This window comes from Anser anser (genome assembly GCF_964211835.1).
Source record: "Anser anser genome assembly, chromosome: 3".
Lineage (NCBI taxonomy): Eukaryota > Metazoa > Chordata > Aves > Anseriformes > Anatidae > Anser > Anser anser.
The window spans coordinates 31,177,648-31,191,991 of record NC_139722.1 but is presented as its reverse complement, the minus strand read 5'-3'; the positions used below and the strand labels follow the sequence as shown (position 1 = coordinate 31,191,991).

General features: G+C 37.3%; 1 protein-coding gene across 1 annotated transcript in view; it reads left to right on the top strand.

Annotated features, from left to right (window-relative positions):
* The window catches only part of LMBRD1 (LMBR1 domain containing 1), a 75,794-nt gene that overhangs the window by 6,213 nt on the left and 55,237 nt on the right, over positions 1-14,344 (top strand). The window contains exons 3-5 of the mRNA XM_083830422.1: positions 2,722-2,782; positions 12,901-12,998; positions 13,704-13,771. Of these exons, the coding sequence (XP_083686548.1) occupies positions 2,722-2,782; positions 12,901-12,998; positions 13,704-13,771 (227 nt within the window). The remainder of the gene's footprint in view (positions 1-2,721; positions 2,783-12,900; positions 12,999-13,703; positions 13,772-14,344) is intronic.

Sequence of the window (14,344 nt, the reverse complement as noted above, 5' to 3'; positions counted from 1 at the left end):
ATGGGTATGGTCTGTCATCAAGTCCACATTCCATGGGAACTGAGGCAATTCTGAGGGAACTGATAAAGCAAGTGTCTGACTTATCTCGTGCAGTCTTAAGCAGCATTCTTACAACACATATGAAATATGGAAGTATTAGTGTGTGCTTTCTTACAGCAACTGAAAGGGCTTGAGTTTACCAATTTGAAAAATCCTCTACACAGAAATTGTAAGGAGCTTTGATAGTGCTGGATCTCTTCTTTTTCCACTGATTTATTTTGGAGGCATACCAACACAACTAGTTAGTTTTCTAAAAACTTTGCTTTTGGACAGCTATCTTTTTGCCCTCGACTAGGAGTAGGGTGGATCCCACAAGGCTGGAGCAGTTCTGGAACGTTTCATCTGTACAGACAGGCTTGCACCTCTGGATCCAGTGCCTGATTTGGGCTGCCAACAATCATGTTACAGTCATGTTAAGCTTCCTTAATCCTATAGTTCCAATAGGAGAAGGAATAGCTGGGTGCAATTACCAATGTAGCTGTAGCAGCATCTTTGCTTCAGTTTTCGGAACAATTCCCCAGGAGTGCTGTGTAACTGGATTCTGAAAATTGTTAGCTTTTGCCCTTGCTGAATAATGGATATCAGTGCTGCTACATCTGGGATCTGATTTTTAAAATGCACAGATGGGTTTCCTGCAGTTCTGAGGTAAAATTTGAGATACGCTTATTAATTTCTGTGATGAATTTTGGCTTCTTGATCAACATGTGACTTTTAGATAGGAATTTCATGAGGAAAGCAGTCTGTCCTTTGGTGTTATGTAAAAAAGCTTCTGTGCTTAGGCTGAAAACTCAAGGCTGGCATAAAGTTAGTGTCTAAGCTCCACTGGTGAGTGAAATATTAAGTAATCCAGTATTTTTTGAACAAATTGATACAAGGCACTGGTCTCTGAAGCTTACTGTTTATGTAATTCAAGTCTTATGTTAACCTTTACTTTTCAGTTTGAACTTCTGAAAAAGAAGACAAGGATTTAAACTGGGTAGTCAGCTAGTGGAAAAACAAATCTATAACCTACAATAGCATAATAAACTCTTTGCTGTTCTCATATCTAATTATTGCATCTCTGAATTTTAGTCTTGTTTATTCTATGATAGAAATACTGCGTGCAGTCAGGTGTCTTAAGAGATCCCATTCTCAGAATGCTGTGGGAATTGGCACAACGTACTTGGTAGCTGCCCAAACAACTCAGTGGTCTTCCTGGTCTGTAGTATGTTGTTTCTGAAAGTCTATTCTGTATCAGATGGTCCTCTGCTTGTTTCTGTATGCCTGCTCATTTCCAGTGTTGCTAGCATTCTACAGCCAGGAGGTTCTGTAGAAGTAGCCATTTTGTATTTTTACTTATATCCTCATCTCTATCAGTATTACATAGGTATCATTACATGCTTGTATTCTTTAATGTGTGATTATTTCAGTGTTGCTAAATAGAATAGGAACAGGAAGTGAAGTATAGTACTGCGGAGCTTCTCAAAGTCATGTTTTTTTTGTATACTATTAATATCTAGATCTATATGCTTGAAAAATAGCTTTGGTACCTTAAAAGGCTATGTGCACAAAATTAGCTGTTCTTCCCAACAAAGTGAATTCTACTCACAAAACTTGACTCTGTCCCCTCTATCAGGTTGCATCTAGAAAATGCTTCTCTACTATAGAGCTTTTCTTTCTAGAAAGGTGTTCCCAGACTTCAGCGTGTGATGCCATTTCTGTGGCTGAAATCCAGTTAAGTCACTTTCAGCCTCAAGTGGTGTTTTGAGGCTGTTATTTTTAGCAATTCCCATTGTCAGACTTCGTGATATAAAAGTAATGCTTTTCTGACTGAGAGGTAGGTAATAACTTCAAAATGAGTACATCGTTGACTTGATTACGTCCCTCCCAGTTGGCTTTCAGCTTAATGTAGGCAAGCCTCTAAAACAGTTTAAGCTGCAGCACATCTGACTACTGGGCTGGGCAATTCATGCAGCTAAGTTGCCTGTAAAATCTTTTTCTGATGTACTAGACTGCTTCAAAGCCTACCTTATGTTGGAATTTTTTGGGAAATTCGTTCTGAGAACAGCTATGTCCCTGTAAAGACTTGGCCTATATGCTTAACGTCAACTGTGTTACTCCAACAGTCCAGAAGGAAAAGGGCTAGAACTGAGAATAATCCTATCTCCAGGATTTTTTTAACAAAACACTTTGAAAAACTGTTTAGGTTAGGCTTCAGACTCAGTAGTTGTGTTATCTGATATGTATTAAATGAAAATTGGTTTCATAAAAGTGGATATTCAGATTGTACTTGGTATTTAAGTGGCATAACAACAGGAAATACACTCAGCTGCTAAAAAAAATTAGACACTAACACTTTTTATTTCAATTATTCATTAAAAATACATTATATTGTAACTAAGGATATTAATTCCGAAAAAAACCAGAGCTTTACATTTTTAGCTAATGGCCAAAATGAGTGGGTATAGGCAGTTGGGATGCTACTGCAGTGTCTGTCCCATTAAAGGCAGCATTTCTTAATCATAATGTTTAAGTTGAACTAATTCACTTATACAAAGAAGTTCAACTTAATATCAACAAACTGGGTGCCTAATGCTTTTCCTTAGGCATCTGATATATGAATGTTTTTCAGTTCTATAAAAATGCAGTTGAATAAAATGTTGATTTTATTTGGTGCTAAATGCTTTTATTCTGTTCTACTAGGACTGGGCCGATGCTAATGTTTCAAGGCAGATTGAAGACACTGTACTTTATGGATACTATAGTAAGTATTTTTAACTTTTTCCCTCCAGTTAATAGGACGTATCACTTTCATACCTTTACTTAAAGGTATTAAGCTTTCAGGGGTCATACTGATTATTGCTATTTGGTTACATTAGCCCTGCACTTAGAGCCCTTCAGTGAAGTTTTTACATTCAAGAGCCCCTCTAAAAATGCAAATATACTCAGGTCTAAACCAGGAAAAGGCTAATGGCTTCTGTTATGCAATCTGCTGTTAACATGTATCCTGTATGTGTTTAGAGGTTCATTTAGGGCAACTGATGGCTTTGATATATCTTTTTTTTTTTTTTAGCACTCAGGATATGCAGTAGTGTGGAACTTGACTACCACGTGTACAGTCAGTGCATTTATGATCATAGCACTTGTTCAGATTCAACAACTACCATATTTATGTCTTGTGAGGATCTGCTGAGGGAACTGCGGTTATTTAGCCTAGAGAAAAGGAGGCTCAGGGGAGACCTTGTTGCTCTCTACACCTACCTCAGAGTAGGTTGTAGGGAGGTGTGGGTTGGTTTCTTCTCCCAAACAGCATGCAATAGGACAAGAGGAAATGGCCTCAAGTTGCACCAGTGGATGTTCAGGTTGGATAATAGGAAAAAAATTCTTCACTGAAACGGTTGTGAGGCACTTGAACAGGCTGCCAAGGCAAGTAGTTGAGTCACCACCCCTGAAGGTATTTGAAAGATGTGTAGGTGTAGTGCTTAGGGACATGGTTTAGTGGTAGACTTGGCAGTGCTAGGGTAATGTTTGGACTCTGCTCTTAGAGGTCTCTTCCAACCTAAATGATTCTATATTTGAAACTAAGAGCTACTGTAAATGAGCATAAAGGGGCTGATTCAAGGATGGTAATTCTAAGCAACACTGAAGCAAAAAATTAACTGAAATTAGATTAATAAAATTAATCAAATAACTGATCTAAAACTACATGAAAGTTCCATGAACAATTTTTCAGTATGTCCTTATGAAAAGATTCTGCTGCTAGTGAAGATATTTAAAAGACCCTTACAGAGAAGGGATGCTCATGACAATTTGAGTAAAATGACTGCCTTTGTCAATGATAGAAATTCAAAGGCAGAGTAGTTACCTGTTTTTGGTCATGTTTCCTAGGACTCAGAATATGGTAGGTTAGTTCTTTTGAAAATAAAAATTAAAAAAAAAAAAAAAAAAATATATATATATATATATATAAAAAAAATCAGGAAAGAATCAATTCCAAATAGTGAACGCTTGTGAGATTGCAGAATATATATTGTCTGACAGACAGTCTCACAAACCAGAATGTATAATTTCATGCTGAGTGAAGCCTAAAACCAGAACTGGTAAGAAACGTGTGGTTTTAAAAATGAGCTGTGTAACTACAAATTTATCTTCCACAAAAATTCTGTACTATAGGATAGTAGAATTACATCATGTGTGCTTTCTACTCTTTGTTACATTGTTCACTAATGATGTGTGTGAATGGTCTTCAGGCTCTTCTCTGTACCATCTGTATAGATTTATCTAACCAATGGATGAATTGCCATAAAATAGTTTGGGCTAACTAATCACTGAACTTGGTCTGGAAGACTGGAAAATGTTTTCAGACCACAAATGCTTTTTCTGAAATGAGATCAAGTGTATAATTGATTCAGACTGTTTATTTTTGGATATAAGTTGAATGGGTTGCTTTTGTTACTTAATAACTTGAGACTGCATCCAACTGGGCTTTGGATGAAAAATGTTAAAATATGAACTCTATAAAAGTTCACATATTTGAGTTTTAATTAAAATCAGCTATTTTTTATTTTTTTTTAATAGACATAGAATTTGATTTTTATAGTCTGGAAAACCTTGCAATTATCTGTCTGCTAGGATTTCAGCTAGTACTATACACCACTACTCTATGTTGCTTCTGCAGCAGAGACTTGTAGAGAGGTAGGCTTTGCACTAGAAGATGTCTTTACAGTTGCTTTTTAAACTTTTTTTTGTTTAAAGACCTTTATTTTACAGACTGGTGTATACGCTAACTAAATCTACTTAAGTAAAGAAGTTCATTTTCATTACTTCTGTGAGGAGAACTTAGCTGTTTCTGCCTTGTATGTGAAATGCTGTTAACAATCAAAACCTAGTTTAATATCTTCCGAATTTAGTTTTAGTAGATGAATAGTGACTACCAGTTCTAGTATGTTTTGCTGTTATCCACGTTAAGATATAGGAAGTTCTTAAGGCATTGCCAAACTCTTCCTAGTTCATAAGTTTTGGGAGAGAATCCTTTTTAAACTGCAGTGCAGTACCCGATTAAGTAGATGTAGAGTACCCCATGTTTACTTGTAGTTCAGATGTGAGATTATAATTTTCATAGGGTTTGTTTTCTTTTATATTTGGGATTAGTCTAAATAGCAAAGATAAAGGTCTCTTTTAAAAGCAAGATATCTCTTATTAAATCCTCAGCTAACTTTTGGGATAGATTTCAAGCCTAAACCTGAAGAACTTCAAAGTTTTTGATTTTGGTTTACCTGGGCAGGTCTGCTTGAAGTTTTGTAGGACTAATGTTTTATTTCATAGTATATCCTCCAGATGGTGGTAGAGATTTTTAAGATGCTTCAAAATATTTTTCTTTTGTATCTTCTAGTTTGAGGAATTGATGCATTTTTTTATAACTAGAACTACACTGAAGTGAACAGCAATAGGTAACATTTTTCAGAAAAGAGCATCATTCCTGTACAAAAATGCAACTTGATAGTTCTCCTGTCTGTTTAGGTCTAGTTTCCCTGCTGCTGTTGCACAGCATGATGAAATGAAAGCTGAGAATGAATAAATTAAACAACTCTTCTAGTCTTGTAATGCTATTCAGTTTTCTTCTATTCCTATCTTCTAACAGTATGTGGTCTTGCCATGTTTTAAAATAAATGGGGTGACCAGAGTGAAGTCGCTTTTTGTACCTAGTACTAGTATTAGGCATGTGCATACCAGTACTCTCTTTCCAGAAAGTGCACTAATAGCTGTATAGGTCTCAATCTCTCCTGTAACTATATTGTACTTGCAATTCACAGTATGGTAAGTTAATAAGTTTAGGTCACTGCCCTTTAGTACAAGTCACTTGGAGGCTTTGGTTTAACTGCTGTAGAATAGTAAGGATTATTTTACTGCCTGTGTTGCAATTTACTGAGAAAGCTGTCACTAAACTTAAAAAAGAAAAAGGGGGAAAAAAAATGGGTGGGCTCCACAAGCGGTCTTGTTTCATACCCAGCTGGTAGATCGCTTGGCTTGACTATTGATAGAAAAGTGGAATTGCCGTGTACTGGTAGAAAGCAAAATAAGGCAACTCAGAATGAAGCTTGAAATGCCAATATTTCAAAGTGGGACTTAATGTAAGTGCTTAGCATAGGAAAACGTTTCACTGATTGCTTTGAAGCCCTAGCAGCTCAGTGTGTTAACTAATTCTCAGTTAAATACTCAGCTTGCAAGTATTTGGTACTGGGTCTTTGACCCAAGGACTTGGGCTTCTAGGAAGTGGTAGGTGGAATGAATGCAGCTACATGTCTTCTCCTATGGTCAGAATATGAAAACATGCCAAATACTGTGCAAAGCTTGCACAGCTGTACATGAGAAATACTGTATATGACAAATGGAGTGACACTGACCAAAAAAACCACCGCCCTCCTAATAAGTATGGCTTTTGAGAACCATACTACAGTGTGCTAGAATATAAATTGGAGGTCTGTTATAGTATCGGCACTTTGCTAAAGTACTCTTAACTGTCCTGCTTCAAACAAGTGTTGTATGATGAACACCTGAAATTCACTACTGGGTTGTATTTGTTAACTCTCAGTGAGGAAAACAAGCTGGTCGTCCCTGCTTTAAAAATTGTTTTACCAAGCCTTTTGTTAGATGTGAGAAATATACTGGGGAAGAAACAGTTGTCTGTAGGTCTTCAAAAGTAGCTCATAACTCAGATTTGCAGTGGAAGTGAGGGAGTATATAACAAAGCACTGTTTTAAGCATTTCTGCAATGCATCAGTATATAATGCCATCTGGAAGAGCAGATGGCTTGCATGATGGAAGAGATTTTTGATCATATAAGGTTCTTGAGCCTTCTGTAGTCTCTAAGGGATTTCGGGAACAGTATTGATCTCAGATACCCTGCATGAAATCTTCCCAAACCTTTAAGGTATATTAGTTCCTTCTACCTAGTGCTTTTTGCTGTTCCTTGTTGTCTACTACTCTTCCTAATTGTCCTCACGTACTTCTAGAAAAAAAACGAGTCAAAACACAATGAAGGGACCGTGGCAATAATTTACTTGAAGATTACTGCCAAGTCTGAGTCTCATAGTTAAAGTGTCTTTGTATTGATGTGGTACAAAATGGAAAAAACTGCTCATTTTGACTTCGTATGAGAATTGTCCTGAGAAACTCCTTTAAAATAACCTTACCACAGAATTCTTGCTGAAGATTGCTTAGACTTGTTCTGTGACAGTAATCATCATTATGCTGGCTATATGGTGAAGCCCTCTTGCAGTGGTATTGCTTCAAGCTTCTGATACAACCCAGAAAAAATGCTTTGAAATGGCAGTTGAACCTGTGAACAAGTGCAACGAGCAATCACCGAGTTATAACTGAAGTGCATGGAAGTGAAATAAGGAAAACTCAGTCAGTTATGCCACAAGGTCACAGGCAAGGGAGCCAGTGGTAAGGAAATATTTATCACTTGGCTGACTGCTTGCTGCTGCAAGACTTCTGACTTTGAAGGTTAACTTTCCAGGGAGCAAACAGCCCTTTTAGTGGGCAGAACAACAGGCAATTAGATGCTTGCCTGTAACGCTTTTGAGCTGACGGAAGGTGTTCCTCTTGACAATTGGGAACAACAAAATTCACAGCTCGGATCAGTCTCCTCCCTTGTGTTGATAGGAACTCTGCCAAATCTTTTAAAATTTTCTGTGTGATATAACAGAAAGAAAAACCGTTTTGCTCTATAGCGAGTTTTCTTTTAGGAGAAAGAGGAAATCAGGAAGCTTTCTTCTTTGTGTGCCTCTCAGGTGTTCCTCATAGGAAGCTTTAAGACTTTACCTGATGAGTGAATGAAAAGGTCTTAATTAAAATGATTGTGTGTGGGAAACACAAAGACAAAACTGCTTTTAAATTCACTTTTCAGTGGTATGGCCCTGTAAAGTTACCATGGTAACGTGGCTTTTCAACCACTTAAATCCGTTCTGGGCAAATTGCAGAGCTGTTGCAACAGGGAGGGTAACTTGGCAGTTGGTGGATGCTTGTGCTGTGCTAACTCAGACTTAGGCATTAGTAGAAATTCACTTTGACTTACACAAGTGCCGAGGTTGGAAAGAGGCAGCTGCTCACAGCAGTTCGTTCACACCAGTCTCCAGCTGGATGCTGAGTATCTCCAAGGCTGGAGGCTATACTACATCTTTGAGTAGTCTGTGTCAGTATCTGGCCACAGGTAGACTAATTATTCTTGCTTAAATGAACATTTCTATATTTCAATTTGCGCTCATCTTCCTTTCAGCCTTTACCTGTGTAGCACATAATCAGGTATTTATCCACATTGATAAGATTCCATCCAAAGCCTTCTTTGCTCCAGGCTAAACAGTTGCAGCTCGCACAGGTGCTCTGTGTCAGGCTCTCTGCTTTATGTGTGTCTCTTAACGCTGGGAGCCCAAATTGGATGCAGCTCTCCAGACCTGCAGTGCTGGTAGGGCCACGCTGATTCAAGGGGAACAACTACCTTCCTTCTCCTGGTGGTGACACATTTCATGAGGCAGCCCAAGCTGCTGTTGGCCTTCTTTTGCTGTGAGGGCGCTGCTAGATTTGTCTCGTCTGCCAGTGTGATGAGTGAAGATGACCCAGCACAGGGTCCACCACACTGGAGGTGGTGCAAAGAAGTGTTAGCGTGACAGGTGGATGGAGGAGAGAGGGAAGTGGGACCCCTCCTTGGATCAGATAGAGCTTGCCACTTGATGCTCGCTGAAGAAGGCCTTTCAGCATCTGCCAGTCGGATACGATCAAGTAAATACGATTCTGTTTTTTTTGTTATTCGTGTATGATGCTGATATGCTTCATTGTAAGCCTCTCAAGTGTTTGTCTAGAAATAGTTATATCAAAGTAATATTTTTATCTATACTTATACAGTACATATTTAAGCTATTTCATCTTTAACTTGGAAACAGGATCTAGCCCTGTAGTACAGCTTTTAAATGAGTCAAGAATATTTTTTGCATGTGCAGTGTGGACTGGAGGAGACTTGCATCTAGAAGCAACTCCTACATGTAAGGGTATACTTCACATGCTGAGTTTCTCTCTATGGATTTAATTTATCTAAAGACCAACAAAACTGCTGTAAAGAAAAATATAAACTAACCACATCTCTTTGAGGGAGAAAAGTGAAAACTCTTCCACAGAAATAAAAGAAATGACCAGAGAAGCTGTGGATGCCCCATCCCTGGAGGTGTTCAAGGCCAGGCTGGATGGGGCTTTGAGAAACCTGGTCTGGTCGGAGGTGTCCCTGCCCATGGCAGGGGTTTGGAACTAGATGGTCTTTAAGGTCCTTTCCAACCCAAACCATTCTGTTTGTATTTTTACGTATACTCATTTCTAAGAGCAGATGACAATTTTCGATATCTGGTTGTACTTGCTACTCCAAGTATAACTGTAGTTGCTTGTCAGTACCATAACAGCATCAGTCTTGCTGCTAGCTTGTCTTTAAAGTCATTTGCCTGCCTGAAAAGGACTAGTTCTGACTAACTCCAGTTATGGCTGTTTAGGGAGCCATAAAGAATGAAATTGCAGAAAGTGACCAGGCCTGCATGACTTCTCTAAATATCTCCTCCTATTGCCACCATTGGCAATTCTGTACTCACTGTTTCAGGCTTTTTTTTCTCAAATTTGTATTGAGAATTGCAGAAAATGGATATCTATTTCTGCAAGCTTTTGCTCATTAGATTCTTTCCCCAGTTCAGTAGCCAGCACCCTCTTCTTTGGAATGTGTAAGACTTCTGCTGATGGAGCTGTGTGTGAAAGGCATTAATTGATTAAACCTGGAATGAGACTAACCCATTGCAGTCAGTCTTTCCCCACCCTTCTATAGATAGCGTAGGACCAGCTAGGTAGGTATTTCTTGTTAGTATTAGTAGGTTAGTATAGCAGTATTATCCAAAAATAGCTCTTACTGTATCTTGCTGATTTGAATATGAATATATATTTGGCCAGATGTGGCTCGGCTTTTCTTAATAAAGACCAAGAGCTACATCTTGCTCCCTCTTCAGGAAGTTAAGTGGCATTTTTAATATTTGGCTGACTTTTGAGTTGATCGTAGCTGCTCAGGCAGTTCCTGAAGAACAATTCCACTGCTACCAGTTAAGGTTTCAATGAATTAAAGCCTTTTGGTTTGCCAGTTGATAGAAGTGTATACAAAACGAGATGGGCAATACTTTCTCTCAAATTAGTCGAGAGTCAGCTTGGTATAAGAGGGCTTAGTGGGATCTTTAAAAGGTTTTATCCTTCATGATGCCCAGCTTTACTCCATTTTTCCAGAAGATTCAAAGCTTTGCTACTTTGGGTTGCACAAAAGCAAGGTTAAACTCTTCTATATTGTTCTCCTGCTGGCATGACACTAAGCCAGTATGATTTTCTTTTTTTTTTTTAATCTGATAAATTCCTGGCTACAATAATACAATGGGAACATTATTGAGAACTTTGATTGGATTAACTGTGACTTCAAGGAAAGCACAGTTATTTAACCTTCTGGTAAGGCTAATCCGGATAGGAATTTGCTTTGCTTACATTGGCAAAGAAGAGAAGCCTATAGATGTTAACTTCAAAGTTATGAAACTTAGGATGTCAGGAGCTTAATATCAGGAGTTTTATACAATATTCTATTTAGAGCTGCATAGACTTGGATCTAAATTTGATTTAAGTATTCTGGAATGCCAACATTATCTTAAACTTCTTGTATGGTTTTCATGTGAGCCATTGGATGTAGAAAAGGAAACGAGATTGAATTTGAATAGAACTGTTAGTAGCAATACCTGTTTCTTACTGAATTCGTACTGAATGAACCTACCCTGATTTGATGTCTCACACTTGTTTTTTTGTATACACATGAACTCTTTCATGAACTCTTTATATCTTGCAATATATTACTCTGAATGGTGGGTTTGTGGAACTATTATGGTCATGTTTTGGACTTTCTTTACTGTAAAAGTTGGATCTATATAAAAACACTTAAGTCAGCTGCATTTATTTGGTGCACAAAGTTGACTTAAGTATTTATATGGTCATGGTAATGAACTGTTATAACTTCCATAAAATGTTTCATTTATGGAAGTACCTCTGTCTTCAGCTTTATTGTAATAGCTTAAGCCTGCTAATTCATCGCATGAGTTGAGAGGCAGCACTTACAGTCTGGAAGCTTGGAATAGATGACTTTCGGAAAAAAATCTTCATATTATATTTTTGGCAACTAACTTACCAAACTCTTGTGACCGTCCTTTAAAAGCTGAATGTGATGGTATTAATAGCAATACGTGGAAATAGTTTTTGGAATTGTTTCTTTTACTGAGTTGAAAACTTTGCTTAGCTGTCTTACTGTGTGCTGCTCAGATGCTTGTGGTACCAGTGGCTTTTTTCAACCTTTGTAAAGGCTGGGCAAGCTATGCAGCAATTCAACAGCATCAAGCAATCCAGTTAAATAAGACAGTTCAACAAAAGTAGTTCAGCTGGTGATTAGGTGATTGTCAGTGGCCATTGAGAAAGGTCCTCTGCTCTGTACCTGTAGTAGATCAGAAAAGCTCTGGATATTAGTAGGAAGAATTAAGAGAAATTACCAGAAACAGTTTTATCCTATAAAAGCATACTATACTTAGTTTTCAAAAAGAAAATAGTTTAAAAACAAATTCAAGATAGATGTTTAGCTATGTATTTGGTAACTGAACGCCAGCAGCTCAAATTCCAAAAGGTCTCTAAGCTTAGCGTCAGAAGCCTGAAATGTTGGTTTTAAAAAATGAATTAAGATAACTGCAGTAATAGCGTTTTTAGGTAGAACCAGTGTTTGGTGTACTGGTATGTGGTAGCCTTATTTCACTTGGATTGTAGATAATTTTTGAGGTTTGAGTCTTTCTTCCTTTATTGCCTTGGAGGGAACATGGATTGGTCCTGTTATTTGGTGAGCTGTGGTCATACCCCATATGAGTAAGGTATGCTGAAGCAGGTTTACAAGACTTAACTTGGAAGCAGGGTGTTTTCTGTGCTTGCAGTGACCTCTATGGGTTGATTATTCAGATCTTTAATGATGATTGTAATTTACATAACCAACTGTCACAGTGCAGTTTATATTTAGGACTTGCCTAAAAAAAAGGCAGATCATAGATTTGAGACATTTGATTCCTCGAAACACAATATTGAAGCAGTTTATATGCTGTTCTAGAGCATCTAAGAATGCTTTAAGATTGTTTCAAGTTATCTAGAACTGAATTTTACTCCTGTTGAATGTGAGACAGTTTACAAACAAATCAAGAACTATTTGTTACACTGCTTGTTACACTCTTAGCACTCTTACACCAATTCAGCATGCTAAATAGTAGATGCACATAACACTTTAAAATATTTTTCCAAAGAATGACTTCTCTTAAACTTCTCATTCACATCTAGGTAGTAGGTTTCAATACTTTATTTGGCTTCATCAGCTAAAATGCTTTTTTAAAATGATTTTGTGGAAGCAGCTGGGTATTCTGAATATACACTATCCAAGATAAGAAGCAACCAAGCTAAGTAAGGAATAACGTTGTTGTTGTTATATTCTGTTCTTTGTGCCCAGTGTGCTAGTTCTGTATGTCACTGCATGCAGGCGATTGCTTCCTTTAGGCTTTTTATAATTGCTGAATTGAAAATTGATCTGAAATCATAGTCTGAACAGGTTAACTCCAAAGGACTTTTAGAATGAAAAAAACAATAATTCACAGGCTGGCTGTTAAATTTATTAACTTTTCAATGCTTGAAATTGAGATCTAGAATGAGAAGAAACTAGTCTTTTTTTTTTTTTCCTTTGAATTACTATGTAGTAAATGAAGTGCCAATATAACTGCCTTTTCACTTAATTAATCTTTTTCCTAGCCTTGTACTCCATCATATTGTTCTGCGTCTTTCTGTGGATACCCTTTGTCTATTTCTATTATGAGGAGAAGGAAGAAGATGATGGCAACACATGCTCAGTAAGTGCACCATAACAAAGGGAGTTAAAAGTTCTTACATGAGATTTTTCTTAGAATTCATGGAAATATCTGTGAACAGGCTCTGAAGCAGAAGACAGGATTATACTGATTCTGAGATAGTCAGATTTAGTTTCTATCTTGTGCTTTCATTTTCTGAAAGTAGGCGGTAGTAATTTACGTGAAGCTAGCACTTGGTGACTTCAGTAATACTCTGAAGATTTTTAATATGCATGATGTTCCAAGGAACATGAATCCATGCCAGTAAGCTGTGAGCTACTCAAATGAAGAATCTTTTTCTTAAAGAGTCTTGTAATCGTTAATCACAGTCCCTTTCAACTCTATTCAGTTGTAATATTAACATGGGAGATAAAAACTTCTAATTGTAGCCATAATAAGCAATAATATAAAATATTGGTAGTAAGAATTTTCTTTGAGTGTTTTTGCCCTAAACAAGTGCACCCTGGCTTCTGGCCACAGCTGCCCAAGTGCATAGCTTAATGGAAGCATAATTCAGTATCGTTGTTCATAGTCTTCAAGCTACAGGACTCCTCAAGAATGTATACGACTGATTTGGACCTAAAACTACTCTTGCTTATTTTGGAGGTTCTCTTGAAAATCTGTTGCGTCGAGTATGCTTTGTAATAACCTGTTGGATAAATCCCTTTGGATTTACGTTAATATTATGATTTTCTTTTTAATATACAGCAGGTTAAAACTGCACTCAAATATACTCTGGGATTCCTCACAATTTGTGCAGTTCTTCTCTTAATTGGGTAAGTACTTGTATTGAATATTAAAGAAGGATATACTAAATAGAACCCTAAATGGAACTTTGTTCTGTGCAAGATTAAAAAATTACATTATGCTGTGCTCAAGCAATATAACCAATATCTAGCTTATATCTATTAAGGCTTAAATAACCTGGGTATTGCACACCTGAAAAGCAAGAGTTTTAACTAGAAACGAAACTGATATTTTCCTTAATTGTGGAGGTACTTGTGCTTCCAAGTTCTGACTTTTTGTGCAGTGTGAATATCCATCAAGGACGTGATGGCTGCAACTTATATTTACAATTGTATTGATACCTGAAGTACAACAGGGTGTAAAAGACTCGTGCTTTTCCTGCTTGCATTCTCTATGACCAAATGCTTTTGTGGACGTCCAAAAACATTTTTTAGGAATGTGAGTAGGTGTAATGTTTTTAGTACTACCCCCAAATGGAAATCTTCTGTGGAAAAACATGAATATAGTGTGGGGTTGTACTTTACAGAGTTGTGCCTTGTATGAAAAACACCTTACTAGAATCTGTTTACTATGCAGGTATTACTGAAGTGAGTAACTTGTTT